This window comes from Larimichthys crocea, chromosome III, assembly GCF_000972845.2.
Source record: "Larimichthys crocea isolate SSNF chromosome III, L_crocea_2.0, whole genome shotgun sequence".
Taxonomy (NCBI): domain Eukaryota; kingdom Metazoa; phylum Chordata; class Actinopteri; family Sciaenidae; genus Larimichthys; species Larimichthys crocea.
The window spans coordinates 8265412-8289985 of NC_040013.1; the positions used below are offsets into that span (position 1 = coordinate 8265412).

At 40.9% G+C, this 24574-nt stretch overlaps 1 protein-coding gene across 1 annotated transcript; it reads left to right on the plus strand.

Moving 5' to 3' along the window:
* The first annotated feature begins 375 nt into the window (after window positions 1–375).
* usp53a (ubiquitin specific peptidase 53a) lies at window positions 376–23344 on the plus strand. The gene is made up of 16 exons (XM_027277588.1): window positions 376–559; window positions 1793–1885; window positions 2052–2186; window positions 3376–3486; window positions 4365–4447; window positions 4649–4733; window positions 4958–5104; window positions 7299–7448; window positions 9619–9787; window positions 10844–10987; window positions 12122–12268; window positions 14879–15668; window positions 16421–16482; window positions 20931–20997; window positions 21095–21816; window positions 21921–23344. Exons 1-16 carry the CDS (start codon window positions 416–418, stop codon window positions 21995–21997), a joined length of 3126 nt encoding a protein of 1041 aa, XP_027133389.1. The 5' UTR covers window positions 376–415; the 3' UTR covers window positions 21998–23344.
* The last annotated feature ends 1230 nt before the right edge of the window (window positions 23345–24574 follow it).

A 24574-nucleotide genomic window follows, 5' to 3' on the forward strand; every position in this document is an offset into this window, starting at 1 on the left:
CCCCTCCCACCGTGTTCCCCAAAGCCTTGATTCATTAGGGAGCCTTCATGGGACTTTATGGTGTTAACGGGAGAGCCCTTCACCCCGTAGTTGCTTTGAAATGTATTGTTTTGAGAGAGCGAAGCGACGAGGCAGACAGAGAGTTTTCTGTGCATCTTTTTTTTTTTTGTTTCTGTTTTTTTTTTTTTTTTTTTGTTTTGTGATAACATGGGGCGGGAGAAGCAAGGGGAGAAAACACACGTGTCGCATAGAGGGCGACAATAATGTGTTTACTTGCTAAATTATTCTCTTTTTTCTGGCATTATTTATTGACAGAAATAAATAGAAAATACCACTTTATATTTGTATTTGGCTCAATACAAACCCCACTGTCGCCTGACTATCCCACCTGTCTAAAGGCAGACCCCACTATCCAATGGCATGGGTCAAGTTCTTCAGGAAGCCGGGGGGCAATCTGGGGAAATCGTACCAGCCTGGGAGCATGCTGTCTTTGGCCCCGACCAAAGGACTGCTGAACGAGCCGGGCCAGAACAGCTGCTTCCTCAACAGTGCTGTGCAGGTAGGTGTGTCCTGATGCTTTTTGACGGTTTGTCCCCAGATTTAATTCTGAAAAGATTAAGCTGTCCGTTACATGCCTGTCGACACAGTAAGCAATTAGCTAGTTAAAAGTTTGTCGGATGAGTAGGAATCAATCTCGGAGTCCTCTTGCAAACTTACTAGAATTTTACTAGAATTCTCCATAGGTTTATTTAAACACATTAGTATGTGTTTGTATTATTAGTATGATAAATATCAAGTTAAATAAAATATTCAAACTGATATCTTTTTAAATAAAAAAATAACAGTGCAGTTATGCAACCAGCATGCTAGCTTGGTACAATGCTGATTTAAGGTAAATGCTGACATTAGCTGACTTTGCCAACACTAATAACACTAATGCTAACATGTTTTAAAGGTAATATTTGTCATGTTTGCCATCTTAGAAGAGGATGTTTGTATGATAACGTTTAAAACAGTAAAGGACATTTCATGGCAAGCAGTCCATTTCCACCCACAACCTGGGGTGACCCAGTATCAACTTCATGATGGCATTGCAGGAAAACTCACCAAATTCAGTAGGATTCAACCTCTGGGGACCATGAACATCAGCTGAGATATTTCACTTTTTATTTTAACATCGTCACTGACGATACTATGACTAGAAAAAAAATAATTGTAATCTCCACAAAAAGTATTACTTCACTTACAGCTGTTTTCTTCCAGGAGCTGTACACCATGTTCCACTCTCTTAAAATGTTGATATTAATTATATTGGTTATACACATTTCAAAGCTTAGTCACCGTTGAAATTTGTCAGAGCTTCCCAGCAGTTTATTGATGACGTAGTTGAAGGTCGCTCTTGACCATTGGAATACTGGTCCGGTGAGTAAGTTTGTTATTGCAGTCATCCCCACAGTGATGTCACTCGACTGTGACTCAGAGGATGAGACAACTGATGAGCTGGTTGAAGACGATCGTTACCTACGGCTTCGTTTCTCTGAGGGGCTTGCTCTTCTCACCCCCTCCTCATCCTCATGATCTTAGAGATGCAGTCCTAATGCCTAAATGCCACACTTAATAAGAGACCCAACAATGTCAAGTACATAACAGGGATCCTTTGCATTTCAGAAGCATACACCTGTTTGCTTCATTGTCATAGGCTGTAACTACGAAATCTAAGAAATGTCAAGGTCAGTGTTGATTTTTCTTGTGTAATGATACAAACTAACCTCCTCCTCTTTCACTTGTGTAGGTACTTTGGCAGCTGGACATCTTCAGACGCAGCTTGAGGCAGCTACCCGGGCACTTCTGTCTGGGAGAGTCATGCATCTTTTGTGCATTAAAGGTAGAATACAATCAGAAGTGTGTTTTAGTTCTGGTTCCCGTTTGTTATCATGAACATGACTAACTGTTTGGGTCACATGTCCAGATTGTGCACCGAGCAGCAACACTTTTAACAAACAAAATGCTCCATTGTCCGCGTGCAATCAAGTTCTTGTTGTTCTCTTTAGGGTATTTTCTCCCAGTTCCAGCACAGTCGGGAGCGAGCCCTGCCCTCTGACAACCTGCGTCATGCCTTGGCAGAGACCTTTAAGGACGAGCAGCGCTTCCAGCTGGGCTTCATGGACGATGCCGCAGAGTGCTTTGTAAGTTCCTGTGGCAACCCCGCAGTCCTGAGGGAGGGGGGGACGACTCACGTGTACGGAGAGAGGGGTGTGTGCGTATGTTTGTGTGTTACCATGCCACACAGTTCGGGGGAAATGCACAGCAACAAACTGTTTGGCGAGGTCACTGAAAGAGCTTCTGTCCCTCCCATCAAACCCTGCCACATTGCCGCTAAATATTATCATGACAGGTTATATAAGCGCTGGAACTGTGTTTGAACCTCTCTGTTTTGTGCTACTGTATTATGTCGCATCAATTCTGTGCCTTTTTTTTTTTTAAAGTCAGTTTCATGTGTGCTTCATTCTACACATATTCTACACATTGCTTTCAGCTTTCAGCTCTGCTCTTCTTTTATTATTTGGCCAGAACTTGTAATTGCAGTGTGATTTTCAGGTATTTTTGTTTCAGTTTTATGTTTATTTCAACCATCGCTGCTTCTCAATAGCAGTATACCCAAGCGGCACAGCTGTATCCTGACACCCCCCCCTCTCAGTCATTGTTTGTCCATTTAGGAAGTCCAATTACACTGAAGCAAAAATCGAATGCCTCGGGCGTATAGAGGACCCAACTATATGTGAACACTGGATTGCACAAGTGTTAACATTAAGTTACTTTGCTTTAAAATAAGAACTTCGTGAATTTAGATTCCAAGAAAGCAACTTTGATGCCTTGCTTCTTTTTCTGCCATGTCTCCTCAGGCAAAAATTGAACCTTTTTATATCAAAGACTAAAGTTTACCTTTTATAGACAATCTTAATTCTTAATCCCACCGGGCTCTTTGCCCTTGAGCATTCACCGTGTAATGCACTAGCAGCAGCATGCCAATGTAGAATTTATGTGAGGTGTTAGCCGGTGTCAGATTAACAGGCTGTGAAGTTAAGGCTACCTTGCGGCCTTAATATTTTATAAACTCGCGAGCATTCCGTAGAAACAGGTGGGAGCTAAAATGGAGTATAGCGCGCTCTTAAAATGTGTTCGTGCCGCTGTCACGATTTACAACACGACTCTTAAAATTGAACTCTTGGTATGTGGAGGCGTGTCCCACCGTGATGCAGTTTTGCTCACGGATATACCTGTATTGGTGTAAAAAAAAATAGCCTGTGGTGCTGGTAAATATGTGGCTTTACAACAACATTGTGTCTCATATCTGATGTATGTCTTGTGTCACAGGAAAACATACTGGAGAGGATCCACCTGCACATTGTGCCGGAGGAGACAGATGCCTGCACTTCAAAGTCTTGTATCACGCATCAGAAGTTTGCTATGTCACTTTATGAACAGGTCAGTAAGGGGTTAGAAAGCATACAAAGTATTATATTATTTGACTTGTTTTTTTGCTGTGGATGTTTTACTTCATACGGTGTTTGTTTTCACAGCCTTCTACAGTAATGTGTGGACAGCTTAAACACACTCACCAATGTTAGGATTAAGCAGCACACACACACAGAGACAGGTACATGAATCACTGTCTGAGACAGTAGAAATCCAATCCGTCATGTTTTGATAGTGGGTCGCCTCAGTGGAATAAGGAGGGTGTTTCTGGTTGGATTCCACAGTGCAAGCAGCAGTAGCACCAGATAAATCACAGACGGTCCTACACATAAATTCCAGCACAACAAACACACACATCACCCTTCCCTGTGGCTATGATGCCCATCGCTGACTCTGCCCTGTCCCAAACCAGTTCTATCTCGGAATCAAACGGATAATACGCATTTGGACTAAATCCCTTAGGGGGCACAGTCAGTGGATTTTGTTCCACCTCGATTTCAGGGCACCCAATCCAGCGAATATTATCAAGGCCTTTTTAAATGAGGATTGCCTCGGTCAGAGGGAGATTGATAACTTCACAAATTAAATTGGATAATGTCAATCACAAATTATACAACAGAGCCCACATTTTTTTTTATAACTGACCACAAGGAAAGCAGCAAGACAAACTTGTCAGATCTCATTTAGGAGGTTTTATTTATTTTTTTTCACTGACTATTTTTTGATCGCACTGTTTTGGAAAAGGACATGCTGACTTGTTAATTAGTCCTTGAAAGCAGATATGCATGCTGAAATCACACCTTTGTATCTCTGCTTGTAATTTTTATTTTTTTTTTTGCGTTCATTACCCTCCTGCTCTCTGACTCTCTCTCTCTCTCTCTCTGCAGTCTGTGTGCCGGAGCTGTGGGGCATCATCCGACCCACTGCCGTTCACAGAGCTGGTGCATTATGTCTCCACCACCGCACTCTGGTAAGGCACAAGCAGTATGAAACTTTGTTTCTCCTCACTTGTAATCTTTCTTGCTACACTTTCATGTCGCTCTCAAGGCCATAACTTAAGTTTGTTTTTAGCTGACATTTCACATACCTTAATCTTTATCTGTCTCTGTCTGTCTCCTTTCGCCTTGCTGGCTTGTACTTTCCTGCTGACAACGCGTCTCTTCTTTCTCAGTCAACAGATGCTCCATCGCAAATACGAGTCATTTGGGGAACTGTTACAAACAGCAAGTACGATAGGAGACCTTCGGAACTGTCCAGTAAGTGGTTTAATAAGCACATTGTTCACGTTTCATGAAAGAGCAATGTGTATCAAATGGTCCAGTGTCCTGTGGAAGCCTTGAGGCATGATTTCCCCATCGTGTGTTTTAATAAAGTTTCTTTGGAAGTGTAGCGGTTTTGATAATACTTTTTACTGAGCGGTTTTGGAGTGTACTTGCCTTTGGTAACAACTGTGATCATTTTCTTTGTTTTTATTTTCCAGAGCAACTGTGGGCAAAAGATTAGGATCAGACGGGTCCTCATGAACTCCCCTGAGATAGTTACCATCGGCTTCGTCTGGGACTCTGACCAGTCAGACCTCACGGAGGATGTCATCCGATCGCTGGGGCCTCATCTCAGTCTTTCTGCGGTCAGTCACCGATTTTTTTTTTTTAATTTATTTTTAGTTTCAAAAAGTAATGTTTCAAGACAAAATGTTTGTACGCCATATTGAACCTTTCAGACGAAGGAATTCTAACAGGATATATAAGAACTGATGACTTTCTCCAGACATGGTTTAGTTTGTCAGTATATTTTTGGAATTTGTTCATTCACACAGCTGCCTTTTTTTTATTGCTGTTTTGGGGTCCGTTTATTTTGGTGCAATTGAACATATGTGGGAAATAAAGTGGAGATTTATTTCTCTGTAAGTCGGGGCTGTTACATAAGCAGTGAACGCCCAATGCCCAGTTGGCCCGCGCCACTGATCAAAAAGCCCCCGCTGGCCTTGGTCAGCTTTTCAAAGAGCCCCTCCCTTCATCACTGTGTTTTCCTGAGCAAGTGCGTGTGTGTGTGCCTGTCTGGGGGAACATGTGGGCTGGATAGACGTCACTGAGAAAGGGGGTGGGAAAAAAACATGTGTTTAAGACTGCTTTTGTTGCAGTGTTTATATTCACACATTCTTGATTGTAAGTATGCAGAAACGTGGGCACGCATTGCTCTTTTTCTGTCCATAAAATCACATCTTTGCACGCATGTGTAATACCAGTCAAAAGTTTGGACACACCTTATACCTTCTTTTTCTTTTCTTTTGTTACTTTCTACAAAGTAAATGAATACTGACGACATAAAAACTATGAAATAACACATGTGAAATAATGTGGTGCACAAAATTTAAACAAAAGGGAATATGTTTTATCTTTTAGATTCTCCAAAGTAGCCACCTCTTACTTTGATAACAGCTTTGCACACTCTTGGCACTCTTGCAGTCAGCTTTCTGAGGTTTGTTTTTCAGTTACATGTATGCCTTGTCTAAAGACAATCATTAGTATTAAGGCTTTTTTAATCTGTGACCATCGTTTGGCGTACAGTATATAATCCTGTTTGACTGTTGTAGTAATACATGTTATGGCAGGAAATGCTCAACTGAGTAAAGAGGAACGAGTCTATCAAATTCAAACATGAAGGTCAGTTTATCTGGAAAAATCTGAGAACTTTTTGAATGTGTCTTCAAGTGCAGTCGAAAAAGTCATCAAACATTATGATATAACTGGCTCTCATGAGGACTGCCCCAGGAGAGGAAGACCGAGAGTTACCTCTGCTGTGGAAGATGAGTTAATTGGTGTTACCAGAAATCACCAATTTACGGCACCTCAGATTAGATCCCACATAAATACTCCACAGAGTTCAAGTAGCAGAAACATCTCAACAAGTGCTCAACATGTCTTCAGTGTTTTAAAAATGAGGAAAAACAGTCGAATGAGAAGGTGTGTCTAAACTTTCTGTATATATTATTAGGTTGCCCGCAGTGGAATATGTATGGCAAAAAAAAAAAAGATATAATGACTTCCTAAATATTCATCAGTAGCCTGTTCAAATGTATCCACTGTGTTGGACGAGCTTCACAGGCAGGGGGAAAAAAAAAAAAAGTCAATCAGTGTAGTTCAGATGAGGGCATGCTCTACACATTACATAACTTTTTTTATTGAAGTATTCAAACCCTTTATTTGACAGCCCCCCCCCACACTTGTGCGTTTTCCAAAGCATACCATCAGAAGAATTTGTGAGACCCCACCCCCTCCCACCAGTGTTCCACAAAAGCCTTGATTCATTAGGGAGCGTTTCATGTGACTTTATTGGGTGTTAACGGGAGAGCCCTCCACCCCCGTAGTTTGCTTTGAAATGTATTGTTTGAGAGAGCGAGAGGGAGACAGAGAGTTTTCTGTGCAGGAAACATGGGGCGGGAGAAACAACACTTTCTCCATATGTCTACAAAATGTTTTTTACTTTCTAAATTAATTCTTTTTTTTCTTGCATTATTTATGACAGAAATAAAATTAGAATATACCACTGTATATTTGTATTTGTGCATCAATACAAATGCTGTGGACCACTGTTGGATTAGCCTAGATATAAAGTGCTGCTGATTTCAACCAGCCCTTATTTGTACTGATTGTCGAATCAATGCCAGTTCATTACCTCAGAACTTAATCTATAAACAGATGGAGTAACTGATTCCACTAGCTATCCACATCACTCACTTGCCAGCCCACTTACTGTAGCGTTGATGTCGATGAGTAATCGGTCTATATATTTATATATGTATACGTGTATGTGTGGCACAGCTCTTCTACAGGGTGACAGATGAGCATGCCAAAAAGGGAGAGCTGCAGCTCGTGGGAATGATCTGCTACTCCAGCCGCCACTACTGTGCCTTCGCCTTCCACACCAAATCCTCCAAATGGGTCTTCTTTGATGACGCCACAGTGAAAGAGGTGAGTCATTCATCAATGAAGTACATTTACTTTGCTTTTTTTGTGTGTGTTATATTATTGTAATTTCAATATTTTTGGATTTTGGGGTCAGAAAATACAAGAAATTTGAAGACCTCACTTTGTGCTTGATATAATAATGTAAACACGGCAACGCAATGGTTATGATAACGTAGACCTATTTCTTCTCTACAAGTTTGTGCATCGGGATAGATAGTTCAGTGTGTTTTTTTTTGTTTGTTGTTGTTTTTGTTTTTTCACAAGTAGCAGCAAAGAGTACCAATCTTCAGTCTCCTATCTCCACCAGCAAGTCTCTTTATCACCCAATAAGGACTATATCGATCGTCCTTCATGAGCCTCTGGGTTGATGAGCCTTTATGGCACTGAAGAGTCAGCTAGCCCCCCCCCCCACACCCACCCACATTTCTACTGCAGTTCCCCAACTCTGTCATCACAAAGTACTGCAGTAGTGAAGTGAAGCTTAACCAGTTAATGATTTTTTATTTATTTTTTTTACTGATCCCTTCACTTGTTAAAGTTGAAGGGTCCGTGGGAATGCTGAGTTGTCATGTGTAGGTGTGTATGCTGTCTGTCTGTTTGTGAGAAAGAGGCTTTATTTGTTTGTTTTTTGGCTATTGCTAGTGTCTGTCTGTGTGTGTGTGTGTGTATACTGTATATAGGCTGCGAATCCTTTCTTTTATCCTCTCCCTTTTTTCTGTGGATTTATCTTCATGGCGTGCACATGTGAGCAAACCTTTTGTCTCACGCCCTCACAATTTTCTCGGGGACTGTGGTGCAGCGGCTGGCTGGCTCCGTGTCAATCCATCAGCAGCAGCTTGTGCTGTGTGTGCAGGCCCACCCCTCCCCGACTGAGATGGACGAGCTACAGTGCTCAGCAGCGCCTGCCAAGTCCATACCTGGGTCGAAAAACTGCCAGCATTTCTGTGACTTCCCCCAAGTCCCAGCTGCTAAATGACTACTGTAGTGACTACTGATTGCTGCTTTTCCGGCGAATATGATCTCCTTTGTTTATTGAGGTTGATGAAAGGCAGATAAAACGCAGTTAATTACAACTGTAAAGGTCTTTTTTGTAACTATGGAGCACTTAGAATTTTCCATTCTGAGTGGCTGGCATGTGCAATGTGTATTTTGTTGTCACGGTTTCTATAACTGGACACCAGGTATCATGTGTTGTCACTTAGAATGTATGCGTCAGTATGAAATGGTTGGTAATGGTATAGCTAAAATGCAGACAAGTAAGATCCTTGCAGCCTCATGGTCTCATCTGTCTGCCAGGCATTAGAGACTGCATCGAGCTTTCTTAGTGGCTTACATGTGGAACACAAACATTGGAAATCGTTCTTGTCCTCCTCCTGCTTGCGTACAGTCCTTCATCCATCACAATCTATCTTTTTTTCAGAAAACTAAATCCGTCTCTGCGACATTCCTCCTCTGGTGTTTCCCTTTGTTTTGCTTTGCGTCCGCTCCTCTTTACCTCAGCACCACCTCTCTCCCCTCTCTTCCACAGTCATTTGCTTAATTAAGGAGCACACAGGCATCTGTTAGCCTGCAGCCTGCCTCTGTGGTGCCTCTGTGGCGAGACACGCACCTTACACAGCTTAGCTAATGCGATTGTGCGATTCGCCCTTGGCGTGTTTATATTCATTTACAATTTAAGACTCGCCACGATGAAGAGGAGGTTTTCTTTTTGTCTTAAAGTTGTTTCCGGTGGATTTCATGAAAGCTGCCAGATTCTGTTCTTTGGGGGTTAATATTGACCTAGGTGACCTTCTGGCGTTGCCACTAGAGCTGGATTTTTCATGGAAAGTGTTCGGTTTGTAATAAGTTAAAATGCTTTATATCAGATCACAGTTGTACAACAAAAGTTCTGTTGTACCTCTTTGTAAAATGAAAACAGATGGGGTCACAAGAAAGCAAGTTATCCTGTTATGTACACAATCTGTCTGCTTTTCTAAATTGAATTGGACCAGGGCCTCTCTTCCCTTTAGGGAAGTCCAACATACAGCTTGTATTCACACAAGTAAGTAAATCCTCTTTGGCTGTAGGGGTTGTTTTACTGTCTACACATAAAGATGTATGTAATGTGCTTAATTCTGCATGTACATGTGCACTGACCAGCTTCTGTTTGTTTTTTTTTGTTTTTTTGTTGTAGCTCAGCTCCAGGTGGAAAGATGTGGTCAGCAAGTGTATCAAAGATCACTTCCAACCTCTCCTCCTCTTTTACTCCAACCCCGACGGCAGCGCTATCACCGCAGATGAAGCCTCAAGGCAAAATAGCAACCACTCTCACTACAAGGCCCCCGGCAATGGAGAAGTGCAAGGTATGATCGAATATCAACTGTTTTTAAAATCAGTCAAGTTTCTGTATTTGTATATGTTAATTTTATTATATTTAAACATCTTCATCAACTATGTTACTGTAGACTTTCTGTTGGCAACAAAGTTAGACTGCATCTTGCAAGAAGAGGTGTTGATCTAACGTCTTTTTATGGAAATGACAACATTAAATTCCTATGATATGCATTCATCTTGGTTATTAGTGCTGTTGAGTGTTCTGTGTTTTTCTTCACTAACCATAATATCATCCCAAATGACCTATTTGATTATAATGCTATACTTTAAAACACTCATTAATATGAAGCTGAGGCAGCCACCTCTTGTTTGTTTTTATGGTCATAAGAATTGCGTAGTGAGTGTGAAGGGAATAAAGGAAAAAAAAAAGTGATTTAAAGTCAGAGTTTAGCCAAAAGTTTGTGGCGATTTTGAACTTTGAAATGCAAGTTTGAAAGTCTGTAGTTTGAGTTAAATGTTTGGCTGGTAAGTTTGAGTGTGACATTTTACTTGCTTTGCCTCTGTACACCCAGCAGGAGATAATGTTTGGCTAAGAACAAATGGAATCTCACTCTATAAACTCTGTAAATAAATATCACCTTAAATGAGAATAAAATTCCGAGAAACATCAGCAAACAACTATCTCTTTTATAGGACGTGTAAAATCCCAGATCATATTAGTTGCCTTTGCAGCAGTAATGAAAATTTGTTAATGACAACAGCTGAAAATCTGTTTTGGATTATATATCCCTGGATTTGTTTGGTTGGGGAGGTTTTTATCCCCTTTAAAGATCCTCCTCCCAACTCTCCATCCTGGCTGTGCATCAGGTATAAGCTGTGGCACCCGCTCACTGCCCATCAGAGCTGACAGGGCGCTGGACCGAACTGGATGATCCAACATAAAAACAAGGAGAACTCTGTGCGATCTCGTCATTTAAATTTAGTTTCTTTGCCTCAAGTGCGGTCTGTGCATTTGTTGTAAAAATCCAGTCCTGCATTTCTGGCTTTAGTTTGAAAATTTCAAATTGTTTTTTTCTCCTCTGCAGCCATCGACTCACCAGTTTCAGCACCTAAGAAACTGGACCTCACCAGGGAAAACCTGAACTCTCTGTTCAATGTAGGCTCGTTCAAACAGAAGTCTTCGACCTTGAGCAGGGGCAGCGCTCAGACCAGTGGAGGACGGGGACCAGGTAAGAGAGAAAACATGGTCCGAGTATGGAGGAAGACACTGCAAAAGTCATCTTTTTAACTTTTTAAGTAGTTTCATCAAGTGATGAGAAGTGGAAAAATCTGATATATTATTATATATAGAATATTTTTTACCTGCTTCCACTGCACATTCAAGAGTGTCTAAAGTCTAAACTATGGTTTTGCAGTGAAGAAAGATGAGTCACATTGTGCGATGGTTGTTGTTTTTTAGCCTTGAAAGAATATTTGCTTCCATAGAGAGCGGTGACCTTTTGCATAGCAAGCAGTGAAAGTAATAATTAAATGTTTTTACTATAAAACTAAATATGAACATTCTAAATAGAGAAAGGATTCAGGACCGTAGTTGAGGAGAGAAGTCATACAGCAAAGAGCTGCCAGTTTTGTACATACTTATGTGCAAGTACAGAGAAGAGTGTAAAGTGAGAAGAAGAGCGTTTTTGTTCAGAAACAAACGGCATGACTGGAAAGCAAAGAAGCAAAATGTTTTTGTTCTTTTTGTTATTAAAGGATGTTGTTAAAGCTCCTTAAGATCTGTGTGTCATTGTCAAATGATCTAGCTCTGATTCATCATGTTGTGAACTCTTGTACGTTCATTTTTTTTGGTGCTGAAGCAAAATATAGTCCAAAAAAAACATCATGTTCCCTTCACAGTGATTCCTGTTGAAATCTCAGACAGTCAACAAGAACCACAGTATGATCATTATTTCCAGTGCTGTGACCAATCATCGCGTTCCAAAGTGAATATCTGCTAGAGACGGGGCAGAGAAGTCGCTGTGTGGCCATGTTTCCACCCTGCTGCCTTTCCCCTTGTGTAGAAGAAAATGTACCATATATCGGCACAGTGATGCGCTGTAAACCCTTCATATACACATTCAGCAACTGCTCAGTGCCTTGGGGGTGCTGGTGACTCAGTATTAGGAAACAGTGACAAGGAAAAGGATGTAGTGACAATAGATATCTGTACGTACACTGAGATAAAAATACTTTTAATGGTGTCTTCTGCAGTGGAAATCCCACCTGATTCAGCAGCACTACAACTGGGATTAAAAAATAAAAAATAAAAAAAACAGCAATAATTATATATAATAATACCTGACATCTCTTTTGTTTTGTAGCGAAAATTGCCACCGACGATCCCAAGAGTCGCCTCAGGGATATTTCTCGAGAAGTTGCCCAGAAAGTAGGAGAGGTGCGTGGGATGCATTCAGCCAGAAGAGAGCCCGACAGAAGCGTTCCACGGAGGCCGGAGACACGCTACAGAGGTCGGTCGCAGATAGATAGCATGCGGCTGTACAACACATAAACAGAGACATGAGAAATGTTGGGCTTTAAAACACAAAGGGGCTCGCCTTTCTCTTCTCCAGCCCTTATGTAACAGTTGGAGCAATGTGTCAGAAAGGGGGGATTAAGTGCTGACGTCCATTGGAACCTGCCTTCATCCTACTCTCTCATATTCAGAGCCACTGGTTCCCCTCTGTTTGGTCTGCATGAGCATTTACAAACAAACATAAACTAAGCAGATCCAACAAAGAGGTGATAAATATTGTAGAATTTAATTATAGGGCGAATTAAGCTGCATCTCTCATGTCCCCTCTTATTTTACCTCACAAACCGAGTGTATGTGTGTGTGTGTGTTAGTTGTAATCAGTAGACTGATTGGTTGGCTCCTTTGTAATACTCTTTTAGTACATCACTGCTTTCAATTAAGTATCAGTGAAGGGATTATGGAGAATTGTAACATGGTCCCAAATCCACCGTGTCAACAGCGGTGGCCCGTGTTAGCAACAAGCTCACGTCCCATAATGATTGAATGCAGTAAGCCAAAGGAGGCTAGTGTCGTCCCTGTGATGAATGGTGCGGCTGGAGGTGACACTACAGTTAATGTAAGTAGTAACAATTTACCGCAGCGCCGTTCATGCCCAGGCTAGCACTTTGCTACGAAGTCTTCTCCAAAAAAGAGGAGAAAAAAAAAAAGAAAATCTTTGCTACTCATACTGGAATGTGGGATCTTTCACTGTATCGATGTAGACGTGTTTCAATTCTTCCGAAATGATTCACAGCCTTGTGTGCTGTAGCAACATTAAGCCGGCAGCAGAAGCCCTTTAAAACACACCGGTATCATATATACGAGCAAAACTGTTGAGAGCAATGCTCGAAGTGATTTAACTCCGGCACGCAGTCAGCAAAATCCAAAGCAATAGGGTCTCTATCTTTTGTGGGCTTATTTCCAAGGGCTGACAGTTATATGTAGTATTAAATTCACCTTTTGTTCCATCAAACATGACGTTACCACAGATCAGATTCCTCCAATACAAAGCATAGCAGACTGATTCAAACACTGTCAGCTTTAAGTTATGAAAATGCAATGGATAGATCTAAAAGGACTTGCAAAATACAATTTTTGAATACTTTTAGCTGCTGTAACACAACAAATTCAAGATTGAACTAGCTGTTTAATTTTATTCATAAAGTCAAAACAATTGAGTGCTGTCCAGAATTGTCACTCCCGTCTTGATAAATAAGGGTGTGTGTGCGTGCATGTATAGTTTGACACGGATGAACTAGTTTCCAGGAAGGATGTCTGGCCATATATTTTGAAAGTGGCTATTATGGCTGGAAGTGTCCTTGGAATAGCAGACGCACATCCGTGACACACTATCATGCGCTGACATGTCACTTGTGCATTTGGAAAACGCGCACATGCGTGCATGTACACACAAAAATACACCCCGACCCACAGTGCAGCCTTTTATCATCAGCATCTGCATGGATGTCTGTGCGCGAGCTGGCTATCCTCTGCGTACAATGGGGATGAAAATCGACTCCCGTCTGTCATAATTTACACCTTCCTGTCATCTGCAGACATAAATGTCAGCAACCCGTTGTTGTCATGCTCCTCCCTCACTTTCTGCCCAACCTGCACTATGCCTGAGAACAACTTTGCATCTTAGTGTCATTGAAAATCAATTTTTGGTCTTCACTGACTTTGTCTTTTGGCATCAGGTGCAGCAGGAAGTCCGATCAAATCGCTTTCTATACAGCAGTCCTTAAGCAAATGATAAAAGAACAAGGTGGAGAATAGGGTGGAGAATTTCTCCTCCTTCCACCCCAAATAACTTTTAATGTTTGTTTTCTAAAGTTCTGAGTTCAGATTAACTGTATTTACTCACTTCATACTGAAAAAGAACCAAGTAACTCACTCACTTTTCTCCAAGCAATCTCTTTTTTTTTTTCCTGTATAAATATGAAGTAGTATCACCACAGCTGCAGACTGCTCCTGCAGAGAACTTGTGAAGTGAGAGTGAAAATCCATAAATGATAAATCCACTTTAAATCCCAGAAGTTTGAAAAATAAACTCTGAGCTTTCCTCCCGCTGGTAAATGGCTCCAGATCAGACCGGAATCTGGTGTCACTCCGGGTGTTTATTCCTCAAGAAACTCAGGCTCTGCTCTGTCCCTCTGCCCCTTCTTTGTCCTGATGTTACACTGAAAGCCTCTCGAGCAACAAGCATATTACAGTAAAGCATGTGCCAAATCTAGTCAGTTAGCATGCTTATTTTAGTAAATATCTATGCAACACAACATAGTCATAGCTGTTACCTTTTCACGTTCTGTTGATAATGTTCGTTCATTTTTTAAAAAATGTTTAAACATTCATGAACTGTTCTGTCCAAATCTTATTTCAGTGCATTAATATTTGTGTTTTTGGTCAGAACTTTGACTGTGGTTTGAAAGTAAGAAAAGCTAAGTGTATATACTAATAATAATTTAATTTTGTGTTTTATTTTAGAGTCAATCGAGCATCTGTTTAGAATGTGTTTTACTGTTCTCATAGTTCAAGCTCTCATGAATCTCCCTTTGTTTAAAACAAGATCCAGGTCAGGACAGGACCTACTCCCGCTCTGTCTCCCCTCCAGAGAATGGCTTCAAACAACATGTGGAGACTCGACTGTACAGCAGCCAAGGAAAAGGTCCCACTCGGACTGAGCGAACACCCTACCTTGGTGGACGATCCTCGCATGAGCCTCCTCGCTCTCAGTCGAGGGTCCAAGTCTTGCCCAGAGCGCCCAGTAACAGCAGTGGTCATCATAGCCGGAGATTAGACCACATCTCCAATGGATATGATACAGACAGCAGCCAAGACTCCCGAGGGCGTTCTGGAAGTGGGGGGAACAGCCGCAGTAGGTCCAGCCGCCCGTGGAAGCCGATGCGAGAGGCGCTAAATGTGGACAGTGTTTTAAGAGGGAGTAGTGGTGATAATTTTGTAAATCAAGAGCAAAGGCATCACAGCCCACGGAGAAGACCTAATAGTCAGTCGCCCTCCCGTGACAGAGAGCAAGACAGAGATTTTACGTGGGGAGGCAGAGAGGAACGAAAACCCAAGAGCCTGATGACCATCTACGAGGATGAGCAGAGGCAGGAAATTGGCAGCAGCCGGAGCTCGCTGGACTCAGATAGCCGGGGCGGCTACAGTGACAAGGACAGATCAAAGGGCTCAGCAACCCTAAAAGTACGGAATGACAACTGGAAGATCCAGCGAACTGAATCTGGATATGAAAGTAGCGACAGACTAAGCAATGGCTCAGGAAATCTTGACTCACCTGTGGTAGAGAATCTTTCTTCCAAGGACCTGCGGCCGATACCTGAGCTGCATCTGACAAGGTGAAATGAGTCTTTAATTCAAAGTTTTCAACAGTAAGGAAAATCTTCCTCAGAGTATGACGCAGAAATGACCATCACACGATTCTGCTGCGTGATGCCAGTGTAAGAACACTGCTTTGTCATCAGATGCCGCACTCACTTCAGGATTTAAGTCTGGCTTTTTAAATGATTAAACATTACAAACAAACTCTTCTAAGTATAGCGAGACCCATTTAACATAAACGCACACAAGGCAGATGTGCCAGCCTCATTATGCCGGGCTGTCATTTGTTGTCTTTGTAGCACAGGTCTTGTTTGGAGATAATGATCCCAACTAGCTGACAACTAAGCAGATAGCTGACTTCCTTAACCATGAGTGCATTATTCAAGCCCATCTTTTCACAGTATATTGGTAGCATTCTTCAAATTCTGGATAAATGCCTGAATCCACAGAGAAAATTCACAACATTATTGTTTTGTCCACCAGTTTTAATTTGGTTTATTACAGCATCTTAATATATGTGATAGCAGACAAAAAGCACAACATAGTGCCACATAGTAACCCTCAATAACAAGTGCTGTCTTCACTTCATTCAGTGACTGGTGTCAGATTACCCCACTGTAAATCATTCATGATAAAAATATATATTGAGGCTGAGGTAATGAGGATTTAATACCCCCTTTTTGCTCAATCTTAGTCTTTTTGAGTGGTTGGTAAAAGATCAAGCTCAAATCCACAATGTATGAATAACTGAGTTTATTTTGTATTTTAGGGACCCACAGAGAAGAAATGATGATTTGAAGGCTGACATACTGTACTCCACATTTTCCATTGGTAAGTAACTCACGCTTTAAAAAAAAAAACTTATTTGTGCACAACAATAAAGGCTGTAGCAATGATTAGAGATTTAAAAAATTAAAATATTGCGGTGTAACATTGTAACTTACACATCTAAATCCAAAACAAACCTTGCAAATTAAAGTTTGTTTCAGTTGTTCCACAAAGGCCTGAGGCCCTGGCAATAAAGAAAGTTCCTCTGCCCAATAGACTTGTGTGTGTTGTAAGGATCTGAAACATTAAGATAGTACTAAGCAATTTCCTTGATTTATTGTTCCATCAGTTGTGTTAAGGTCACAGCCTGATTGAAGGGATACTGTATGGAAATAAGTGTGCACTGGTTCCTCACTGACTGGCCTTGACCTTTCTTCCTGAGTAAAGTTTACGTTATGCAGCACGTAGAGAAAGGTACACGGGCTTAAAGGAAACAAGGAGGAGTGGAAAGTAGAAAACTGATTATTAGTAATACTTTTTTGTATGAATTATGGTGGTTATCTCTTTCGGTGCTAAGCTTTTAACATGATGGACTTCTGTCCTCTCTAACACATTACATAAAAAGGAAAAAATGGTGAAAAAAGAATTTCAAGGACTTTGTTAAGTGCATTTGTTAAGTGAATGATGTCTTCTTGCAGGGAGAACAACAACAACTTTAAGATCCATGGGGATACAAAAGCTGGGGGGACAATCGGTTTAGACGCATCTACTGTTGAAGGAAAAAATCTGTAAAAAAAATGATGAGTCTCAAATATGAGTCATGTTGCGAAGTTGCAATAATGGTTATTTTTATCTTCCAGACAGGATGGAGAGAGATTAGAAGACATGAATAGCTGTAGGGGCTTTGTCGCCTGGACACCCTTCACATTGTTTATCTTGCACATGCTTGCCTGTGATCTGCGGTATCGGCACAGGGAAAATATCTTCTAAATGAACAAATATCTTGAAAAATGCCACACTAATTCCCTCAGCAGGAATACGCTGAGTTAATCCTGAATAAGAGGGGCAGATGAGTGCGCTTGTAGGGGCCACCCAGCTGTGCCCAGCCGGGCAGAAAATGCCATGACTGGGCTTGTCAGAAGGTGGTATTCAAACACGAGGCATCGAAAAATGCCATTTTTTTTGTAGCGCTGCAGTTTATTTCAAGGTTAAAGAGTTGATGAAATGCAGCATAGAAACAGTAGCTATGGTTATATCTGTCTTTAGTTTTAGTCGGAGTTAAATATAGCTTTTACACAAGTGCAGTGAGTTAGGGAAACCGAAGCAGATATGCAGCTTTGAATGCTGGTCTTGTCATTTCCCCGTGAGCATTTGCACATGCAGAGTGATTTATGTGAACAAATACCTGGCAAAGAGACACAAACTTCTGTGGCAGACATGGTTATATATCCACTGCTGCAGTAACTCTTTTTTATATATAATTTACTTTTCTCTAAAGCATTTTCCCTTAAATTATTAGAATTAATATTCTTAAGGTTCATCTTTATCTGATCAAATCTGCATTCATAACTGATTTCATTGTGTACAAAGGTGTATGTAGAATAGGTTACAGTCACACATGAAACCTTTCATATACTCACTCAGGCTGTTTGCCCCCTAGTGCCTTCTAGGAGATATGACAATGTCTCTGGATCACACAGTCAACCAGGTTCAATCTGTTGCCTCCTTATTGATTTGTAAAATTGCATTTACTTTTTGAAAAGTATCTACAGCTGTATTTTGACTTGGTGTTTAATGATTGAATGCCTTTTTAAATTCTGAAGTTTTAATTTTTAAACCTAAACTGGGCTAGAAATCTCAGACGGGGCCTTTTTTGAGGTTTATTTTTTTTATTTCAGAAGCTATTTTAAAATCAGCACAGGATATGCATGTGCTACTTTCTGCAAATTGTATTGACAAGCTGCAGTAAATGTGTCCAAAGTCAATTTGGCCTGTGTTCAGCGGTGGTAGTCTGGATTGAGCTGCAGATTCCAGTAGTCCATTAAAGTCCAAAATCCTTTCTAAAAGCACACAGATGTGGGCGGGCTGCTGTGAGGAGTTGACAGTTGACATTTTGACTACGGGGCATCGATTCTTACGACCATTTGTTGCATCAAAGAAGGGATGTCTAGGTCACTTAATGACAACCTTCTGTCCTTGTTGTGAATAAATCTCATTGAGCTGCATTATACCAAAACGGTTGCAGAACATTCCGACTATAGCAGCGTGAAAGGTCACGGCTGTCAGGAGATGGGTGCACTTCAAGCTGCTACCTTGACAATAAATCACGCCTTTTCTCAATTTGTCCTGACTGGCTCCGGCTGGCTCCCACGGATGTCAGCAAAGAAACACACTTGAGATTTGTTATCCATGTGTTTGCTTGCATGCATCTTCTACTGTGTATTAGGTGTCCATGAGTTGGCTATTGATGCCACTTAAGAAGCAAAACTGTTTTGATATTTAAAGTGGTAATGCCATGGTATAGTTACATTAATATTGTGGCATTTGGCATCATCTTCCTATGCTTGTGCCACATTACCAGACACAGAAACACATATTTCCAGGGCTCCCCACATAGTTTAGGCCTTATTGAAAAGCCGAACTGCAAGTATGCATGTGAGTCTGATTGATGTGTAAGAATTCTAAGCACCCCGGACAGCAGCACGCAGAGAACTACAAATCTTGACTTGACAGCCTTATAACTGAAATGTGTCGAGTTTTGGGTGGAGTATTTTTTGTCGCATCAACAAAACTTCAAAGGGTTGTCAGGAAATTTTGCATGTACAATTTCTCAAAGCCTAGTTAGGGGGTTGCTTTCATGGTCTGTACAGATGCATATTTTCTGTTTCCTCTGGGAGTTTCAAACTCTGGCAGTTGGAATAATTGAAATAATGTCACATCAATTAACTTTTTTTCAGAACTTTTTTAGTTTATGGCAGCAGGCCCCGAATAGGTGCTCCTCATGAGGTGCCTCTCCCCTCTCAGAGTGATCCTTAATGCTGAAATGCATTTAGAGAGTAGAATATTTTTATATTCATAGGTGTTTTAGAAAGATTAATACATAGCAGCGCACACAGCCTAGTTGCTCAAATGCAAAAATTCACTTTCTTTAATCCTATTTAGCAGCTTGACTTTTTGCTTTGCAGTTAACATGGAAATGTTAACCGGAATAGGAAGAAATTTTTATTGCGCACCACTTGGTGTAGTTTAGTTTAGTACATTAAATGCCACTGAACCACAGTCTAATCCATGCAATCACAGTACATGGACGGTTTCCCAGGCAAGTGCAGTAGGCCATGTAAACAGCAGGACACCTTGAGTACATCTGTTTTGCTGGCATTTGTAGCTACAGCAGTGATCCCGAAATTCCACTGGAATGAATGTTTTCTTGAGAACAGCCAGACCCCGAACCTGAAGAACTGATTTACGTTAACTTCCGATGGATTCATAATGATTATTTAATGGCTGAAAGCTCTTTTAGATTTTGGTCGCCTTGCTGTTTTGTTATCCAACTGCTTTACACCTTCAATCTTTCTCTTTGCAACAGTGCATGTGACTGTAGAGAAAGCATTGTAAGCCGCGTCCCTTTTTTTTTTTTTGTTTTGTGAAAATGATATTGCTTGCCAACACTGCAGATCGGCGTCATCAAATTGTGAATTGCCACATGGACTTAGCGGCTTAAAAATGCAATAGTGTTGTGGAGGGGTTCTGGAGTCTGGAGTCTGACCCCAGCGTAATTGCATGCCAGCACAAAGGATTTAGCCACTAATGCTTTGACAGAGCGCAGGGAAAAAAAAAAAAAAAAAGAGGGTATGCTGACACATCACAGATGGTCCTCACAGCCACTCACTCTCCTCCTCGTCCTGTTAGTCAGCTGTTGTCTGTCTCAGGCCTTGTAAATCACACCCACCCTGCTAACTTGGCTAAGCTCCACACCAACCCCCACCCAAGAACCTGTTTCTAAACATGTGATGTAATTCATTGACATCACATTATGACTGGATTTACCTTATTAAGGTTGTGGAATTTTCCTTGCTTTCATTAGTTTGCATGTGTTTCAACTTCTAAATCTGCTGAGTTCAATCTGGGTTTTTATTGTTTCATTAGTACTGTTAGCTCAAAGCTAATAGGGCCTGGATTTGAACCCAAATTCCCTTTGAGGGGCCATGTTCTTTGGCTGGATCAGACAGTCAGAGCGGTACACAGGGGGCCTGAGGGTGCTCTGCCAGACTATTTGCTTTGATACTTCCTCTCCCAGCACCAGGCAAAGGGCCTCACCATGACCCCTGTTAGATAACATGTCTTTGCTGGAGAGACACACACACAAAACATTGTAGCCATGTTCAAATAGAAACCCATGACAGATGTTTTTAAGCTCTTTTTCTTTCAACCATCTGGTAGGGATGACCATGAGTTTTATGAATTAGTGTGTTGGGATATAAAAATGCTCATGAGGCTTCATTATTGCTTAGGTGAACAAGGAAGAACATCTCCAGATCTACAAGAAACAAACACCCTCTCTGGTCAGCGAATACAAAGGTAAAAAAGATGTTTAAAAAAACACTGTACGTGGCCAGTTGATTTTGGCACAAGGGCCGATAAAATACTGATGTTTGTGTTTTTTGCTCTGTAATAGAAGAAGCGCCTTCCGATACACCCCCGGGATCTTGGAAGCGAACAATGGTCTAGACAGCGAACAAGAGGAAAATGTGGACGGTAGCCCTGTGAGCCCCGTGCCCCCTTACTTAGCAAAGACCAGCAGTTCTGAGTGGAACAGCTCGGACGACCTTGCTGGACCTTTCTCTGAACAAGAAGACACTGGCACTGTCGGCCACAATTTCTCGCACAACTATCTACCACCTTTACCTCCTAAGACCTTTGGCAGCAGTCACGTTGACCCATCTGGCATCTGCTCCCAACCACCGGAGGTGCCAACACGGTCAAGCCCCCGCAACGAACTCAAAAATGGCTTGTTGCCCCTTTCACACACCACCCTTCGTCGGTGGATTGAGACACCTGCCGAGCATAGACTGTCATCAGATGCCAGCTCCAAGTCAGGGTCATCAGACCAGGACAGGAATGATCTGTCGGCCAGCGAGAGCGATGAGAGGTTACCCAGTCCAAAGCCCAGACACGATGACCGTACAGACTCTCCTAGTCTGACAGCTCTTCCTACCACATACTTTTCTGTGGATAACTGTATGACGGACACTTACCGGGCCAAATACCACAAGAAGCCTGCCACTTACATGAAAGCAGAGGACCATACGTCATCAGGAGAGAGTGATGTCGATGGAAGAGGGCTCCCTTTGCCAGATGTTCAGCCACCCGAGCCTTCCAAAAGCAGATCAGAATCAGGTACCATATGCTATAATTAATCCTCCACAGTATTTGCGTGATGCCTTTTTTTTTTTTCCAAATAAATGTTTGTATTGATGTCACCTTTGTCTTTTGTCTTACAGGATATTCTACAACTAAAACTACTGCGAAGTGGAACCCAGTTACTCCAAAAGGACTTGATGAGCATGGCTTCCTATGATTTTAGCAAAAGCATCAATAGACTTTGTATGATCCAGTGGCTGGATGCCAAAAAGTAATTGTTATGCACTATGACTGCTACACAGTGACTCCTCCTAACTGGGATGTGAATTTATGTACTCGTCAGAAAGTTGGACATGAAATCGAATGCCAAAGAGATTGTAAAAAGAATGGCAGGTGCCCGTAATAGCTGTCTTGATGTTTTGGTATGAACTACTAAAAAGCTTTGAATGAAAAAATGAATTTGCACAGTAGAGAGAAGGTACAAAGAAAGAAACTTGCATTTGCTGTTGACCATGTTTGGACTTCTAGAGCTGAAAAGCAAAGGGTTGGGTTAATAAAGAATGTTTCACAAAAAAAAAGAAGCCACTTTACCATACAAGAGATTATTTTACATGTCTTGCAGTTCTACTTTCTCTTACTCAGTGGAATGCTTTTGTTTGTTTGTTTTAACTACTCCCATTTCAGTGTTATGAGGTGTCTGCCCCAATTCTATCTCTTCTTGACATGATACACCAACCCTTTCAGTGGGTTTTAATGGTTCTAGTAATATTCAGACCATAGGTTCTTTTGTACATTTTTTAAACATATTGGGCACAGCTTAAAAATGGATCCCAAGGATCCGTGTGAATATGAAACTCCGGGCACCCACATTGGTTTTTGGCTGATTAAAAACAGATTCTTGTTGGTACATGAGGTTTATTGACATAACCCAATAACGTGTGCAGTTCTTGATCTTTCTGTCCTTATGTCCTTTCGCCAAAATTCAGAGAAAAATATCTCTGACCACCAGTGTAGGTGTCCGGGGGCTATAAGGTAATGGGTTCAATTGATTGCTTATTATTGGTTGTAACATATGTGGCACATAAAATCGAGGCACGTTCTTATCTCCTCACATGCACACCTGCGCACAATCCATCGTCCTTACATACTTGCTGTTTTTTACGTCTTTACACTGTATTTCTGGTTGATTCATTTTCTTTTCACACTCCTTACAGTTATAAACTTTATTTTTTTTGTCTTTAATCAATTCTTCAGTTTTCTGTTCTGTTTTTTTTTTTTAATAGCCCCTCAATAAGCAGCAAATCTGCACTAGTAGGACTTTTAGAGTTAGACTGGGCTTGCTTTTTTTTTTGAAGCGGGTTATTATTAATAACATGTTGTAAATCTAGTAGAGGACCATTTTTTGGTTCAAAATGTTTTCTATATGCAGCAGACTCTAATGCACAGTGCCTTTTGTATTTTTCTATGCCATGACGAGGATAAATTGGAGCCATGATTTGTACAATTCTTTGATCTTATTTTTATTGATTAACAATTATTGAATAAACAACTTTATTTAACCATACCTGCGTGTGAGGCTGTCATATTCAAGAGCACAAAGTTTAGAATCCAGCAATACTGGTTTTGAGTCTTTCTTATTAAATAAGAGGAAGCCTGGTCTGTGATCAATATGCTGATATTGAAAGTATTCTTCAAATACTGAATACTGATGATAAACTTTGTCTTTACTAAATGAATAGCCCTTACTGAAACAAAAATGCAGAATATTATATTGAATAAATAATAGGAAATATGGTGGTTTACTGCCACCTGCTGTCATGTATCCTTAATGCACCTTCTGATGTCAAGTACTGGCTATGTAACTAAAAATGCCCATGCTGTAAATCATGCAGTATCACCTTTGGACTTTAAATAAAAACCTTAAATATTCTCTGTTTTTACCTCTATTGAGAAAGATTTGCCCTGTAATGTTTTAACATTTTTATCTTTAGTTTATACCTTTAATTACAAAATGATTTAAATTGTATGTTTAAAAGGGCATGACTTCTCAACAAGCATTAGTGAGAGATATTGAATATTTATGAAACACATAAAATCCAACACACTTTTGAATCAACAGAGAAGGCTGCCCTTTTCACCTTTGAGTAAGACCAGAAGGGAAATTATGTCTCCATATGGTATAATCTCAAAGGCAATTACCTGATTAAACACTTGAAATGAAAGGTCGGTACTGATAAAATGATAACTTGTGTCTCTGGAATTAATGGGCAAATGAATCAGATCAGAATGTGGCCTGGAAACATAGCAGACTTTCATAGTCAGACTAAATATAAGTCTTTTTACAGAATCATGCCAGTGCCTCTCTAAAATACCGCCACAGCAGATCCAGCATACTTTTGCTAATATCCAGGGATGGAAGGTTATTATATGATTGGACCATGCTGACACATTTATGAGTTCCTTCCAGACAGCAACTGTACAGCCACCTGCATGGCTGACGGATTCGGTTACGCCAGGTTTTGACTTTAAAATAAAGGGCTGTCAGGATTGTTGTGCTCTAACATGACATGCATAGTTTTCTGTCTTATTAATGTTCTAAAGCTCCCTGAAAGGTCTCCTGATCCTTTTGTTATCTTTGATGATTTTGAACAATACATAAATAAATATACTGTTTTCATCCTCAAGAGGGAAGTAGAGGACTTTTCTACCAAAATAAAAGCTGCCACCTGATCTTCACATTCATTACAGTGTGCACTATAACTTTTACTTATTTACTTATTTCATTGTGAAGCCC